This window comes from Ursus americanus, chromosome 24 (assembly GCF_024610735.1).
Source record: "Ursus americanus isolate L20-20 chromosome 24, mUrsAme1.1.p, whole genome shotgun sequence".
In the NCBI taxonomy this organism is placed as follows: domain Eukaryota; kingdom Metazoa; phylum Chordata; class Mammalia; order Carnivora; family Ursidae; genus Ursus; species Ursus americanus.
The window spans coordinates 42,600,629-42,618,396 of NC_142150.1; the positions used below are offsets into that span (position 1 = coordinate 42,600,629).

The 17,768-nt window shown below is 46.3% G+C and overlaps 1 protein-coding gene across 3 annotated transcripts in view; it reads right to left on the reverse strand.

Annotated features, from left to right (window-relative positions):
• The window catches only part of CHKA (choline kinase alpha), a 58,591-nt gene extending 41,352 nt beyond the window's left edge, over positions 1–17,239 (reverse strand). For 2 of the 3 annotated variants that reach the window (XM_045775939.2, XM_045775940.2), the window contains exon 1: positions 16,651–17,239. In XM_045775939.2, coding sequence (XP_045631895.2) covers positions 16,651–16,979 — 329 coding nt within the window. In that variant the 5' untranslated portion in view covers positions 16,980–17,239. The remainder of the gene's footprint in view (positions 1–16,650) is intronic. The other variant, XM_045775938.2, reaches the window with a different exon arrangement.
• Positions 17,240–17,768: the final 529 nt, after the last annotated feature.

Sequence of the window (17,768 nt, forward strand, 5' to 3'; positions counted from 1 at the left end):
GACTAAGCATGGTTTAGCCAATGGCCCACTGCTGGAGATAGTGGGCCTTTCCATAACTTTTTACATCTATCCATAACTCTACGGTATGGACACCTGTACATCAACCTTTATGCACAATCTGATGAGACCCTTTAGTCACAGTTGGTTTTTCTGGGTCAAAGAGCACTAACATTTTTAAATTTTTGCTACCCATTGCTGAAGTGTCCTACAAACAAGCCACACCACTCACTCCTTGCCTGTCAGCACATCAGAACTCCCCTCTCATGATCTTATATTTAAGATTTATATATTAGAGAGAGTGAGAGAATGCAGGTGGTGGGGGCAGAGGAAGAGGGAATCTCAAGCAGACTCCCCACCAATGGAGGAGCCCGACATGGGGCTTGATATCACAACCCTGAGATCATGACCCGAGCTAAAACCAAGAGTCAGACATTTAACCGACTGAGCCATCCAGGCACCCCCATCTCATATTCTTGACTGACTCTTTTAATGAAAACTTGATAGATCAAAATATAATTTTTAAAAACATCAAACTGCAGGGTACAAGGGTGGGTCAGTCCGTTGGGCATCTGACTCTGGGTTTCAGCTTGGGTCGTGGTCTTGGGGACGTGGGATGGAGCCCTGCATCAGGCTCCCCGCTCAGCAGGGAGTCTGCTTTCCCCTCCCCGCCTCATGCACACACATTCTCTCTCTAAAATGAATAAATAAATCTTTAAAAATTAATAAATAAAACATCAAATTGCTAGTGAAGATAACTAAAATTTTTTAAGTCTATGACAAACATGAAGTTATTAACAAAGGCCATGAAATATTTTCAGTTAGAAAATTGTTGCATTGGAAATATTGATAGGTACATCAATACAGAAAAAATACATTTATTAAAATAAATTACAAAACACGCTGAGAGTTAGCTTTATTTAAATGACTTCTTGTGGGCGGCACCTTGGGTGGCTCAGTCAGTGAAGTGTCTGCCTTCAGCTCAGGTCATGATCCCAGGGTCCTGGGATTAAGCCCCACATCAGGCTCCCTGCTCGGCAGGGAGTCTGCTTCTCCCTCTGCCTCTCCCCCTGCTCGCACACATGTGCTCGCTCTCTCTCTCTCAAATGAATAAAATCTTTAAAAAAAAAATTACTTCTTGGTGACATGCATCAGTGACTCCATGCAGGGTAACTTCGAAACTGATAAATGTCAATCCATCACCCTCCTCATAAAGCCATATAATTAACTGCACTAACCACTAAGAAGAGAAGATCAAATTGGAAAATGTAAAATAGCAGATAATCTAAAATTTTAGTTGACCCAGAAATGGGTCAAAGATACTGTGTCACAGTAGGCAACATATCGACTGATCAACATTATTAAAAAGAACCTTGGGAAATTTCATAAAATCATTTCAAAACAAAAACCACTCCATGTAACACTAAGATCTGGTATTTGATGCTACTTCCTCTTTAAAGTTCCTTATGGCAAGACGTATGGATCATGCCTTCTTACCGGGCAAGGCCTTCCTCAAACAGAAGCCTAACTGACAACAGGTCCCATATGGTCGAATATGAACCACCATGTTCCAAAACATACAGGATTATTAATTCTCTTATATGTCAACTATTCTATTACAAGTACACCTATCATAAAAAAGACTCTAATGCTTCAGCACTTAAACCAAATACACAGATCATAAAAGATTTCAAGATCAGAATCTTATTTCAGAATGACACAAACAGAATTTTAATACCAATTCAGAACGCTGATTATCTCTGGGGAAAGGAAGGGAACCTGAGGCCAATTTAGCAGAATGTGCCAACTGATAAAGCTATTTTACATTTTTTACTCTTTCCTACTTTATATATGTAATTAAAAAAAATTTAGAGACACTTGGGTGGCTCAGTTGGTTAAGCATCTGCCTTTGTCTCAGGTCATGATCCAAGGGTCCTGGGATCAAGTCCCATGTCAGGCTCTCTGCTCAGTGGGAGCCCGCTTCTCCCTTTCCCTTTGCCCCTCCCCCCTGCTCATGCTGTCACTCTCACTCTGCACTCTCTCTCTCTAATAAATAAAAGATTTTATATATTTGAGAGAGAGAGACAGAATGCATACTCTCATGTGCTCATGGGGGGTGTAGGGGCAGAGAGAGGGAGAGAGAGAATCCCAAGCAGACTCCCAGCCAAGTGGCTCAATCTCATGACCCATGAGATCACAACCTGAGCTGAAATCATAAGTCGGACACTCAACCGACTGAGCCACCCAGGCACCCCTAAATGTTTGTAATTTTTAATAAAGAGCTTATTTCACGTAAAACTTTACGGCATCTAATACACAATCAACAGCATACACGATAATGAACCCTTCTCAAAAAATCAGTTGGCAAGGGGCGCCTGGGTGGCTCAGTCAGTTGAGCAGCTGACTCTGGGTTTCAGCTTCAGGTCATGATCTCAGGGTCCTGGGATCAAGGCCCACGTAGGGCTCCATGCTCAGCAGGGAGTCTGCTTGAGGATTCTCTCTTCCTCTCCCTCTGCTTCTGCCCCTCCCCCCACTCACATGCTCTCACTCTCTCTTCCTCTAAAATAAATAAATAAATCTTTAAGAAAAATATCAGCTGGCAATGTAGGGTCTGTATAAAACCAAGATCACTGGCAGCAAGGAAAACATGGTGCTGATAAAGATCGCAGTGGGTCAAAGCAATGACAGCCTTGTCCAGTATCTTCTCAGTCACAATGGGGAATACTTGCTGGGGTCCACGGAGATTCTCTTTGACAGAGGCTTCAAAAGATTAGTGACATCTTCAAAAGGTTAAACATCAAGTTACCACAAGACCCAGCAGTTCCACTCCTAGACATACACCCAAGAGAACTGAAGACATGTCCTCACAAAAAACCGTACACAAATGTCCATAATAGCCAAATAATGGAAAAGCTCAAATGTCCATCACCTGACGAACAAATTGTGGTATATCATGCAATGGAATATTATTCAACCATAAAAAGGAACAAAGTACCATATGTGCTATGACATGAATAAACCTTGAAAACATACTAAGTGAAAGAAAATGGTCATAAAAATCCACACATATTGGGTGATTCTTCCTACATGAAATGTCCAGAAGATATCAGGTGAATTTGTGATTGTCAGGAGCTAAGGAGGGAAGCGTGGGGAGAGACTGCTAATGGTAAAGGATTGATTTCTTCGGTGATGAAAATGTTCTGAAAAGATAGCAGTGATTACTGTAGAACCCTATAAAAATACTAAAAATCACTGAACTGAATTTAAAAGGGTGAACTTTACGGTATCTCAATAAAGCTGTTATTTTTCTTTTTGAACCAGCGATAACCACTTTGCCTTAGTTAACTACAGATTGAACATTCATTGGATTTATCTAAACCACCCTCTTAATATTAAACCTGTGTCTTGTCCACGGCGATCATCATTTGACTAAAATCTGCTCCCAACCATGGAACACTTCCAAGGGAACTGCTAGCTCCTAAGAGCAATCAAGCCCACAAAAAAAGACTCCTCTGATTTTTGGATCTGGAAAAAGAAACATTACTAAGAGCTTTGGAATGAGAAAAGTTACCCAGTTTCAGGAAACCTCTCCACGGCTGCACTAGGAGTTCCCAGCTTCGCACACCCTTCCTTATTCCATTCAGACCCAGCGCTTCCCCCCCCCCCCCCACTGCTACCAGGGGTCCTTTCCTCTGTTCCTGACCAGGCACTTCTTTACTTCCCTTCCCACATCTCTTTTTGCCACTTTTCCTGCCATCCCTTCAAGTTTGAGGCCAGTAAGAGAAGGCTCTCCCACACAAAACCCACCACCTTCTGTTCTCCTCCCACCCGTCTCACTGCCTGGGTTCCACAGTCCTGGCACCCAAAGCATTGTAAAAACCGTCAAGAGAAACATTCTAGAATAAAGTCCAGAGAGGGGAGGTTTGCTAACACGTGTCTCTCTTGCCCTCTGCCCTCCTCCTATAGACTCATTTCCATGCTGTTCATACTCTCTTGGCTTTTCAAAGTCTTTAACTTAAGCTTTAGTGGTTGTGGCCATCTCTGCATGGAGGGGCTTTCACATGCTTTTTTTTCCTTAAGATTTTATTTATTTATCTGAGAGAGAACGAGCAAGAGAGAGAGCATTAACAGGGGCAGAGGGAGAGGGAGAAGCAGACTCCCCGCTGAGCAGGGAGCCCGACATAGGGCTCGATCCTGGGACCATGACCTGAGCCGAAGGCAAATGTTTAATTGACTGAGCCACCCAGGTGCCCCTGCACAGTGCTCTTTAATGCAGCACCCTAAATTCCACCACTGAGCCAACAGGCCAAACGCAAAGGCAGGAAAATTAAGAGAATCAGACAGGAAAACTCAGAAGAGTTGGCATTTGGGTAGGAGAGATGTAGTCAGAGTACGGCCATAACTTCAGGCACGAATTGCCTGCCCACTGATAATACACACACCTTACCGAATCCTCAGCTTCTTTATTCACAATCCACAATGGACAAAGGGCAACTCATACAGCAGATCTGTTTGCAGTTCTCATTAGTCACACGGGGTCTCTGAAAAGGTCAGAGACACCTGGAGGATTCTCAGCCCCCTCCATGTGACCCTGCCCTCGACGCACACGAATGTCACCGGGCCCTGGACGATGACAGGATGTATGTCTGCTTAGGTTTGTTGGCTTCTTTCTTTCTTTCTTTCTTTCTTCCTTTCTTCCTTTTTAAAGATTTATTTTGGAGAGAGAGAAAGAGAGAGGACAAGCGGGAAGGGCAGAGGGAGAGGGAGAATCTCAAGCCGACTCCACGCTGAGCGCGGAGCCTGGCGCAGGGCTCAATCTCACGACCCTGAGATCATGACCCGTGCCAAGACCAAGAGTCAGACACTCAACCGACTGAGGCAGGCAGGTGCCCCTCAAAAAAATTTTAAACAAAATGAACAAAAATAACCTTTGTTTTTTCCAACCGTCTTCTGTAATCACCTCACAAATAACAGGAACGCTCAGGGAGGGAGTTAGCCCACTTGATTCAATTTCCTGGGTAATCATCCAGCAGCTATGAAGCATCAGCTTAACTAACTACAAGAAAATTAGAGATTAACAAATAAAATATTCGTGTCGAAAATCTAAACTCAAAATTTCATATATCTATCCAGGCAGTGTTTTCTCTTCTCCACAATATACCAGTTTTCTGTTTTAATAAACACAACTGGTAAATACAAACTACTCTCTGAACCCGTCAATACAATTAGCTTTCCGGGCAGATTTATAAGATTGCACTGTGGCTTCAGTATGGGTATTCTAGTTTGATAAGCACAAATCTAACCCTTTACTTGATTTTATGGACAAGGCAGTGGTTTAAAAAAAAAAAAAAAAGAATAAGGAAAATTTTCAGTAAGTTGGGCCCCAACTGATTGAGCCTTTACTGCAAATTTCCTGCCTCAAGTCACATAACAGATAATATTCTGGATACTTTAAAGGACTGTTATGCCCAGACCTCCTTTCAGCCTTGCATTTCCTAATCTAGCCTTTAAAACAGCCAAAATGTTTCTTATCCATTGTCAATCTAAAATAATAAGGGCTAACTTGCTTCTTGGTGAATTTTCCAACCAAACTTCAACTTCAGAGAAAGTGCCAGATTTTCTTCTCCCCCAACTTGCCCTTCTCTACATCAGCTCCATTGTCACAGAGCCTGCAGCACCACCCTTTCCCACAGAAGTCTATTGGTTTAGGCAGCAAAGCAGCTCAGGGAAATTTATGTGTTACCAATACCCCGGGTAAATCCACAAAAATCCCCAAACCTGCAAAGTGCAAAGTTCCTCTCCGTTTGCGACTAGGTCATCACCATTTGAACAGGTGACTCTGACATGCAGCCATTAAGTACAATTAGTTTCCAGACTTCACAGCAATGTGGAGATTTTCAAGGAAGGAGAAGGACAAAGGGCATTTCCCCACTACGAGCCAAATGAGACAATGCCACTGACTTCAGAGGCAGGTCAGTCACCGTTTAGGGCACAGCTGTACTTTGCCTGGAAGGCCAGAGGTTCATTGAAATACCAAAAACAAGTCATTTGAAGTGACCCGACCAGAAAGAGAGGAAGCGAAGCTGGAAAAGCCTCGGCTTCCTACCATCCAGCCTGTCAGGTGGGAGCGGACAGCGCTGCCCGTATACTCCGCACCCCTTCTCCAGCCGTAAAGCCGCAGGAGCAAGCTGTCCTCTTGCTTCCATAGCACATACAGAGGAAACAACGGCCCCTTCCCAAGCCCTTCCAGACTTTCCACCCACCTTACCAAAAACACTGAACACAACAGCTGATGAGCTGTTGGCCATGAAAACTGTCATTCAATTCTGGTTGCTCCGAAAAGTTCACATAGCTTGTAAATACCCTCCATGTGTAAAAGGAAGCCAAATCGGAGCTGATGAGGTCATCAAAACCTTCTCAGTCCCAGGAAGAAAGCTGAATAGTCCAGTAGATGTGACCCGCCTGAAGACACCGGCATCAGGAAGCTGGCATACACAGCAGAGACCTGGGGCACTCGTGAATGTCACATCCTGACATTCACGTACTTGGTTCACGGTTCAGAAGTTGGTGATTTGGCTGAAGAACAAGGTTTTTTTTTGTGGTTTTTTTTTGTAAGATTTATTTATTTATTTATTTGACAGAGAGAGAGAGAGAGAGAGAGACAGCCAGCGAGAGAGGGAACACAAGCAGGGGGAGTGGGAGAGGAAGAAGCAGGCTCCTAGCAGAGGAGCCTGATGTGGGGCTCGATCCCAGAACACCGGGATCACGCCCTGAGCCGAAGGCAGACGCTTAACCGCTGTGCCACCCAGGCGCCCCATGAAGAACAAGTTTTAACTACAAGTTATAAAGCAAACATACAGGAGAGAGCTTCTGAGCTAGTCTCTGCATCTGCATCCAGGAGTGGCTTCAATGTTTTCAAGTCTTTATCCTACAGAAAATAGATTTTTTTAAAAGTTTTGGAGTACCATCACTTTGCTAGACAGGGTTTACTGTATAATAATAGCTTTTATTTTTGTAACACATTTTTGAATTGCTTTTAAAATGGCTTGCATCCTTTTTTTGTAGACTTAGCAGGTCTCAAAGAGATTACTTAATTTCTATTTTATTCCACAGCATTCTAAGCAGGAAAAATCCATGCTATAGTGATACAATTTAGTGGAATGCCCAGTCTTGAAATAGGACCTTCCTAACGTCAAACATCTACGTATATATTTTTTTCCAGTTTTTCAAAAGCTTTTTTTTTTAGTTTTTTGTTTGTTTGTTTGTTTTCAGTAATCTCTACACCCAATGTGGGGCTCAAACTCAGGACCTCAAGACCAAGTGTCTCATATTCCACAGACTGAGCCAGCCAGGCGTCCCTGTTTCTAGTTTTTAAATTGTGGTGAAATACATATAACATACAATTTACCATCTTAACCTTTTTTTTTTTTTTTAAGATTTTTATCTATTTATTTGACACAGAGAGGTGAGAGAGCACAAGCAGGTGGAGCGGCAGGCAGAGGGAGAGGGAGAAGCAGACTGCCGTCTGAGCAGGGAGCCTAATGCGGGGCTTGATCCCAGGACCCTGGGATCATGACTTGAGCCAAAGGCAGACACGCCACGCACTGAGCCACCCAGGCGCCCTGCCATCTCAGCCATGTTTAAGAGTACAATTCAGTGCCATTAAGTACATTCACACTGTTTTGCAACCATCACCACCATCCATCTCCAGAAGCCTTTTTATCTTGTGAAACTGAAACTGTGCCCACTAAGCACGAACTCTCCACTCTCCCCCCAGCCCCTGGCCACCCCCAGTCTACTTTGTCTCTATGAATCTGACTGCACTAGAGATCTCACAGCAGTCAAATCAGACAGTGTACATCTTTTTGTGACTTGCAACTATTTCACTTAGCATTAGTTCTCAAGGTTCATCCATGTTGCAGCAGGTGTCAGAACCTCCTTTTTTAAGGTTAAATAATAGTCCATGTAAAATTTTGCTTATCCATTCATCCAATAAAACATCTACATATTTTTAATCATTTGGAGAAGGATCCACGTCTAGATGCATCAGCTCAATGCTCAGAGAATGATAAACCCGAGAACTTGCCTGCGCCAGAGAAAACTTTAACAAAAATCCTCATCTGCTAAATTAAGATGGGAGGTTATCTGGTCTGCGCCTAGCCAGCTGTATTTTGCTGAAAAGCAAAGAAGCCACTGACACCTCTGCAAACTGTCCACAAGTTATATGGCATCAAATCCAGCACGTGCGGGACTCAGTCTCCCTGAGGCTTACAGCCTGGCCCCCCCAAAATTTCACTTTTTCTAAAAGTCAAATGACTAGGGCGAAAAAAAATTCAAACATAACCAGTACCTCAGCAGGAAAACGATCCACAAGTCCAAGGACTGGATACGTGGAAAACGGAACAGTGAACATAGCAAAACAGCCAATGAATTTGGAGCACAAATGAAATAAGGGGGAAAAAACCCAGATTTTTGCAAAACTTCTTTTCACCATCTAAAACAATTTGAAACAACCATGGCTCGGGTGGGAAAAAACAAACGACTTCAGTGAAATGACAGCATCAGTGTGCGGTAACAGGGCTTAACCCCAAGCCTGGAGGCAGGGTTAAGGGAACAGCTTTTGACCTGGTGAACTGTGGCTCCCACAGACAGTTGTGTGGCCTGGGGCAAGTTACTCGATACCTTTTAAGCCTGTCTTCTCACCATAAATAAAGTAGCAGCATCTAACCGGGGATTCTGTGATGATCATTTAAGGTCACGTCAGCCGCTCCTCGGCAGCAACGGTAAAGCAGCTCGGCTGTCCGAGTCCGCCAGACGGACGGAAGAGGGACGCTGGTCTTCGGTCCTCTATTCCAACGGCTGCTCCAGCTCGGCACTGCCGACACATGGGGCCCGAGAATTTTGTTGGAGGAAGAGGAGGGGCTGTCCTTTGTACCGCGGGACGGTTAGCAGTATCCCTTCCCTCCACCCACTAGATGCCAGCAGTGCCGCCACCGCCGCCATCACCCAATCGTGACAATCCAAACTACGTCCGGGCATTTCCAAGTGTCCCTCAGAAAGGGTTCCTAAAATCCCGATCTCAAGTCACTCTTCTTAGCATCCTGGGAAGGCAGCAGGCCTCTGCCTGCTCTCTCGCCCGAGAGGTTCTTCCGTCTTTCAAAGTTCAGGGCTGCTGCCACTTTCTCCACAAAGTGCTCCACACGCCCCTAGCTCACACGGACCTCCCAGGCCTTACTTTTTTTTAGTGGTTCATCATAAGTCCCTGGGCTGCTGGGACACTCAGCAGAAAACAGTACTGGCCACAGTGAGATGTATAAATATGGAATGAAAGACATGGAGGGGCACCTGGCAGGCTCACCTAGTAGAGAATGCAACTCTTTTTTTTAAGATTTTATTTATTTATTTTACTTTAAAGAGAGAGTGCACGTGCACGAGGGGAGCGCCAGAGGGAGAGAATCCCAAGCAGATCCTGCACTGAGCACAGAGCCCAATGCGGGGCTTGATCCCATGACCCCAAGATCATGACCTAAGCCAAAACCAAGAGTTGGACACTTAACGAACTGAGCCACCCAGGTGCCCCGAGCATGCAACTCTTGATCTCAGGGTTGTGAGTTCAAGCCCCACATTGGGTATAGAGCTTGATTACATACATAATATGAAAGACATGGAGTACGATCTCATTGTAGATGCAAAACAGACTCATGAAAAGCTAAAGACAAGGGCTGTGCAAGGGCAGGACAAGATTCTCTGCCAGCTGACAGAGGATGGTAAGACTGGGGGGGGGGGGGGTCTGCAGCAGGGAAAAACCCAGAAGGAGAACATGGGCATCAGTAGCTGGACAAGCCAGGACACTAGACTGAAAATAAAATCCTGGAACTAGTAAGAATTATAGCAAGGTTACAGGATACAAAAGTCATATAAAAGTTAACATATAAAGTCAATCACTGGGGCACTTGGGTGGCTCAGTCAGTTAAGAGTCTGACTCTTGATTTTGGCTCAGGTCATGATATCTGGGTTGTGAGATTAAGTCCTACGTAGGGCTCCACACTGGGCATGGAGTCTGCTTAAGATTTCTCTCTCCCTCTTCCTCTGCCACTCCCCACTCTCTCTTAAAAAAAAAAAAAACAACAAACAAAAAAAGTCAATCACTTTCATGTTCCCATATACCAGCAATAAACAAGTAGAAAATAAAATTAAAAACACATTACCATGTACATCAGCAACCAAAAAAATGAAACATTTAGCTATAAATAACAAAATATGTACAAGATCTATAGAAGGAAAAATACAAAATTCTTATGAAAGACATCAAACAATAACTAAATAAAATGGAGAGATACTCCATGTCCATGGATAGGAAGACTCGGTATATTGCCAAGATGCTAGTTCTTCCCTACTTGATGTATAGATCCAACACAATCCCAACCAAAATCCCAGCAAGTTGTTTTATCAATATTGACAAACTGACTCTCGAGTTTATACAGAGAAGCAAAACACCCAGAACAGCCAACTCAGTATTTAAGGAGAAGAACAAAGTCAGAGGACTGACACTACAGGACTTCAAGACTTACTATAAAGCTACAGTAATCAGGACAGTGTGGCGTTGGCCAAAAGAATGGAAAACAGGGGGTGCCTGGGTGGTTCAGTTGGTTAAGCAACTGCCTTCAGCTCAGATCATGATCCCGGGGTCCTAGGATCAAGCCCCACGTGGGGCCCCCCCTGCTCTATGGGGAGCCTAATTCTCCCTCTCCACTGCCTGCCACACTCCCTGCTGGTGTGAGCGCACACTCTCTATCAAATAAATAAATGAAACCTTTAAAGGAAGAAAAAAAAAGGAATGGGCAAACAGATCGATGGAGCAGAGTGCAGAGCCCAGAAATAGATCCACATAAATTCAGTCCACTGATCCTGACAAATAGCAAAGGCAGTTCAATAGAGAAAGGACAGTCTTAACAAATGGTGCTGGAACAACTAGACATTCACAGTTAAAGAATGAGCTCTAGGGGCATCTGGGTGGCTCAGTCAGTTAAGCATCTGACTTTGGATTGAAGCTCAGGTCTTGACCTCAGGGTTGTCAGTTCAAGCCCTGTACTGGGCTTCACACGGCATGGAGCCTACTTTTAAAAAAGGAAGAAAGAAAGAAATCTAGACGCAGACCTTATATCCTTCGCAAAAGTTAACACAAAATGGATTCTAGACCCAAGTGTAAAACACAAAACTACAAACCAGACTATAACAGGAAATCATCTAAACAACCTTGCTTATGGCCACTACATTTTAGATACAACACCTAAGGCACAGTTTATGAAAGAAATGACTGAGAAGCTAGAATTCATTAAAATTTAAAACTTCTCCGCAAAGACACTATTCAAGAAAATAAGGCGACAATCATAAACTGGAAGAAAATACCTGCAAAAGACACACTGGGTAAAGGACTATTAGCCAAAAGATACAAATAACTCTTACACAAAAAACTCTTAAAACTCAACATTAAGTAAACAGACAACCTGATTTTAAAAATGGGCAAAAGACCTAAACACACACCTCACCAAAGAAGATATACAGAAGGCATGTAAGCATGTAAAACGATTCTCCACATCACATGTCGTTAGGGAATCGCAAATTAAAATGAGATACCAGCGCACACCTATCAGAGCGGCGACGTCTAGAATGCTGACGCCAAACGCTGGCGAGGATGCGGAGCACCGCGAACTCTTGCTCACTGCTGGCAGGAATGCAAGATGGCGCCACCACTCTGGAAGACAGACTGGCCGTTTCTTACAGAACAGAACAGGCTCTTATCATATAATCCAGCAACTGCACGCTTTCATATTTACTCAAAGAGTTGAAAACTTACATCCACACAAAAAGCTGCACGTGGATATTTACGGCAGCTTTATTCATAATGGCCTGGAAGTGACCAAGATGTCCTTCAGTGGGTAAGTGGAAAAACCGTGGTCCACCTGAACGATGAAATATTATTCAGTACTAAAGTGAAATATACAATCATGACATGGTAAGCCATGAAAAGACACAAAGGGAACTTTTAAATGCTTACTGTTAAGGGAAGAAGCCAATCTGAAAAGACTACATATTTTATGCTTCCAATCATAGGACCTTTGAGAAAAGGGGTTGGGAGGAGAGAGGGACAGACAGGACCTTTAGGGCCGTGAAGCTACTCTGCAGGATGCTACAACAGTGGGTACATGACATACATTTGTCCAATCCCACTGAATGTACAACACTGAGAGTGAGCCTCAGTGTAAATTAGGGACTGTGAGTGATAATGATGTTAGTGTAGTTCGTGAACTGTAACCAATGTACCACTCTGGTGTGCGTGTTGGGCGTAGGATGGGGTATATGGGAACTCTCTGTACTTTCTGCTTCGCTTGGCTGTGAACCTAAAACTGCTCTAAAAAAATTAAGTTTATTAATTTTTTCTAAGTAAGCTCTATGACTAACGTGGAGCTGGAACTCACCACCCTGAAATCAAGAGTCACATGCTCCGTCAACTGAGCCAGCAAGGCGCCCCAAGTTTATTAATTTTTTTTTAAAGTGAGATCACTTGGGGCGCCTGGGTGGCTCAGTCAGTTAAGCATCTGCCTAGGAGTCAGGTCATGATCCCAGGGGTCCTGGGATTGAGCCCTGTGTTCACTGGGCTCCCTGCTCAGCAGGGAGTCTGCTTCTCCCTTTCCCTCTGCCCCTCCTGTTAGTGCTCTCACTCCCTCTCTCAAATAAATAAATAAATAAATAAATAAATAAATAAATAAATAAATAAATAAATAAACTCTTTTAAAAAAATAAAAATAATAAAAAGGAAAAACTTTTTTAAAAGATTTGTTTATTTGACAGAGAGAGAGAGACAGCAAGAGAGGGAACACAAGCAGGGGGAGTGGGAGAGGAAGAAGCAGGCTGCCAGCAGAGGAGCCTGATGTGGGGCTCGATCCCAGAATGCCGGGATCACGCCCTGAGCTGAAGGCAGACACTTAACGACTGAACCACCCAGACGCCCCAATAAAAAGGAAATTAAGCAGGGAATTTTGGCATAATTTTATCAAAAAACTTAATGATGATACCATAAACCACAACTCACTCCCTATTTGACTTTTACTGCATCATTCTAAGGACTTGGCCAGTCTTTTCAACGACTTCTCTTGTTTTTTTGATATCTAAATGATTCTACTTGGGAAAGTTCAGGGTATCACCTTCCCCAACAATTTTCAACTGCTGGTGGTCTGTGGGACGTAATGTGTCAACAGATACGCGTGGAACTTTAACAGCTCTCAAACATCTCTTCCGTCAAACTTCATGAAATCTTGCAAAGATGTGCAATTTCATTTCACAACTGATTGTGACTTTTACCAATCAGCAACGAGTGATAATAACAAACCCTTGATTTGATAGGCCTGGACAGAAGCTAGTGATCGGCTGTGATGGCTAGGCATGGACAGTAATTTTTTTGTTTGAGAGAGAGACAGTGAGTGTGGCGGGGGTGGGGCCAGGGGGGGGATGGTGGGGAAACTTAAGCAGAGTCCACGCCCAGCTTAGAGCCCCATGAGGGGCTCTATCTCACGACCCTGAGATCATGACCTGAGCCAAAATCAAGAGCTGGGCACTTCACTGAGGAGCCACCCAGGCGCCCCAATGTTACAATAATTCTTATCTTTCCCTACACCACTCCTAGCCAGAGGGTCAGGCAAACAACAGTCCGATTAGAGAGACCCCTGTCATCACAGTAAGAGGAGAGTGAAGAGGTCAATTTAAGCTAAAATCCAGTGCCTACCACAAGTCGGGCACCATTCCATTGCTGGAGATACAAGATGAACAAGAAATGCCCTCTAGGAATTCAATCTAACAAGAGGCAAAGAATAAACACACAAATGTGGTAGGTGCTGTTGCTCTGAAGGTGTGCGTGTATATGAAGTGCTATGGAAAAGACACACATAAAGAAGAATTTAATTCTGTTTCTCTCTAAGCTAGGCCTTGAAGAAGGAAGTTTAAAAGCAGACACCAGGCTGCCAAGCAGAGTGTAAGAGCAAAGAAAGGCCTAGAGATTGAAAGCACAAAGCTCATTCAGGAAATACAGGGTCCAGTGTAAGGAGCTCGCTGCTCCTCACTGCTGGTAAGAGGAGAGGAGCGATTTTTAAACAATAGCAACAAAAAGGAACCACTCTAGAAAGGGAGGCTGGGGCCCACGTTTAAAGCAGGCAAATAAGTCTGGATTTTATTCTCCAGCTACAGGAAGCCACGTAAACTTTAAAACAAAGAGCAACAATATTTGAGAATACCTGGCAACAGGACAAAGAACGATTCAGAGGAGGGAACCCAAAGCGCAAGGACATCCATGGGCGCCTCCTGTTACAGGATCTACGCAAGGACGCGGACCTGGACTCCTGGCCTCAGAAACAGCACAGGGAATAGACAGGAGGTGTGGATGCAAAAGCAGCTCACCAGGTCTCAGCTGCCACTGCAGGCCGAGGAAGTGCTTCTGGGGGAGGGCAAAGGTGGCAGTGGTCCTGGGGCTCTGGTCAGCTGCTGTTACCAACTGCAAAAGCATATTCCAGAGTGGGAAGTAGGAAAAGGATGAAATGTGGGACAGTCTAGACGGACTGAGTTGAGGCGGTGAGGTCTGATAAACCACTGGGGATGGACCAGCACTCAGCCAAAAGCTGAAAGATCGTGAACTGCCAGTAACACCTAATAGCCACGCAACTGCCTGTGGAGGTCACTAGATTTCAACCAAGGGGATTCCCCTTTTTCCCACTCTGAACTGCCTCTTTTGCTTTTTAAAAGCTAGGCATCACCCTAAATCATGTCCTAAATCACCTCTTTTCTCTCTATTCAACGGATTCTATAACCACAAACAGAACTAAGAGGCAATGTATACCATATGTTGTTTTAAAAAGGTCCTCCAAACCAAAAGGAAAGCTTCCAAGACCATTTCTTTTTTTTTTTTAGATTTATTTATTTATTTATTTATTTATTTATTTATTTATTTATTTATTTAACAGAGATAGAGACAGCCAGCGAGAGAGGGAACACAGCAGGGGGAGTGGGAGAGAAAGAAGCAGGCTCATAGTGGAGGAGCCTGATGTGGGGCTCGATCCCATAACGCCGGGATCATGCCCTGAGCCGAAGGCAGACGCCCAACCGCTGTGCCACCCAGGCGCCCCTCTGCCACCCAGGCGCCCCCCAAGACCATTTCTAAGACTACTAATTCTTGGAGAAAAGAAACAAAACACATCCTCAATGCTCTTACAATGAGTTTTGAGCAAAATACAAAGGTTTAACTGACCAGTGACACTCCCCAAAAGGGGCCACAAAAAACGTCTTAAGGTGTCCAAACATCTTCACAGGCAACAGGCAAGAGTAATGGATCAGGAGAGGGGTACCAGAGACCTACTAGTTCAGCAAACAGCCACTGACCTCCAGCCCCTCTAGGTTTTTCATTTTACAAACTGATGACATGGCCTACGATGAGTTCTATCACCTTTTTCACTGAGAATCTTCAGGCCTAACTAAATATGATAGCTTTGGAGAGTTTCATGAAAAAAAAATTCATTAGGCAATTGCGAGATTATCTAAACACCTCTGGTTTTGATTCCTACCTTCTGACTCTCACTGCTCATAAGCAAATCTGTAAGACAGGCCAGAGGCACAACAAGGAAGTGAAGCTCAGTAATTCTGCCGCATTTGCAGCTCTGCTGAAAGACTGGGCACGGAAGAGCAATCAAATGACTACAATTGGATTTGGGGATTATCAGTGGCAGCCAGCCAGTTTCTAGATGTGACACTCAACCTGGTCAACCAGTTTAAAGAAAAGCAGGAGAGAAAGAAACCCTTTTCTAAAGGTCTAAATAGAAGAACACACACTAACTGTTAAATGGTTATCTCGTGGGAGCAAAGAGGCAACAGAAATCAAGGGAGTCTTCTGCTCAGTCGGATACATATATTTTTTGTCACACATGTATATTTTTTGTCATTTACATATATTTTATGTATGTGAATACACATATTTTTGTCATTTAAATTTATGACTACATATTTTTAGCTTTAAAAAAGGGGAAGGAAAAAAGGGGGAAAATCTTTCTCCCTTGCTCGTAATTTTTGGAGCCAAGCCTCCTAAGCTTTGACCACTGATACACCCCTATGACTGAACAGTGTTAGCCAGGATGAGCAAATGTCACCCCTCGGATACTAACAAATGACTCTTTCAGAGCGAGGAGAAAAGCAAACCACGGACTCGAGGAACTAGAAGAAAAGTTATCAGGTGACTTTTTTTTTTTTAAAGCCAATCACGACACCCCTCCGCATTCAAGGCCCTAAAACCGCAGAGGGACGTCCCAGACAAATTTTTAAGCTTCTGGACAAAACGCACTTTGTGACTCAACGGCATTGTTCTGCCTACAGGGGACCTGTTTTCCCATGAAACCGGTATTTTTTTTTTTTAAAGGCCTGTCTTCTGGAAGGTCCTGGGAGACCGCGGGGCCCGTGCCGCGGAATCCGGCTGGGATTTCACGCGGTTCGGGAGGGGGGTCTCCGGCCACCGCAGTGTCCGCAGGCCCCGCCCCCGCCCGGCCAGCGTCACCTGACCCGGTAGCGGCTCCAGGCGTCTGCCCCGTGCGCCCACCCCGGCGGGGCACCGCCACCGACCTGATGACACTGATGTGGAACTGGTCCTCACGAAGGCCCCGCCAGGCACCGGGCAGGAACTCCTTGCACCACAGATAGGCCCTGCGCCGCGTCCGAGGTTCGGGCTGCTCGTCGGCCGGCGGCGGCGGCGGGGGCAGCGGCAGCGGCGGCGGCGGCGGCAGCGCGAGCGGTGGCTGCGGGCCGCCCAGCTGCTTGGGCTCGCGGTCGCTGGCGGCGTCGCGCTGCTGCCCCACGCTGGGCGCCGGGGCCGCGCTGCCGCCGCCGCAGCTCAGCAGCAGCCCGAGCGGCGAGGGTTCCGCCTCGCCCCCGTTGCAGAACTTGGTCTTCATGCCGGGCAAGCGGCCGAGGAGGCGCGGGCGGCCGCAGCGCGAGAGAGCGAGGCTCAGGGTCCGGCCGGGCGCCCCCCTCACGGAGGCCGGGCGCGGAGGCGGCTCACCGGCTCGCTGACGGGCCGGCCGGGAGCGGGCGCGTCTGTTGGGGGAGCGCCGGGCGGACGCGGGGCGGCGGCGCGGAGGGAGCGGGCGGCGGGCAGCGGCGGCAGCGGCGGCGGCGCTCGGCTGGCCCTGTTCGCCGCGGCGCTCTCTCCTATACCGCCGCCGCACGAGGAGCGCCGCTCGCGTCACAGCCCGCCCTCGAGCTCGCCGCGGATTGGCCGCCGCCCGCCGGCCCGGCGCATCACAACCGCCGCCGCCCTCGCCACGCCACCTCCCTATTGGCTGCGGCGCCGCCCCCCGCCCCGGGCGCCGCCGGCGCGGGGGGCGGGGCCGGCGCAGGGGGCGGGGCGTCGGGCCGGCGCCGGGGGTCGCTGGGTTGGAGGCCAGCAAGTGAGGCGCGGGGGCGCCCCTACAGCGTTGCGGGGGCCGGGCGGGGGAGGCCCCTGAGCCTCGAGGATCTGGGGCTTGGCTTTGCGAGCCGGAAGTTTGCTTGGACCCCCGGGGACCCCAGGACATCAGAGGCCGGGGCCTGGCAGGGGGCAGGCAGGAAGCTGGTGCCTGGAAGCTGGCTTCTCTTTCCGCATGACCTTGGGGCAAGGCACCTCCTGCAGCTCCGTGGCTGTATTTTTATAACATTTCCCAGCGGCGGCTCAGCTCCTCGCGAGGCGCGACCACGCTCCGTCC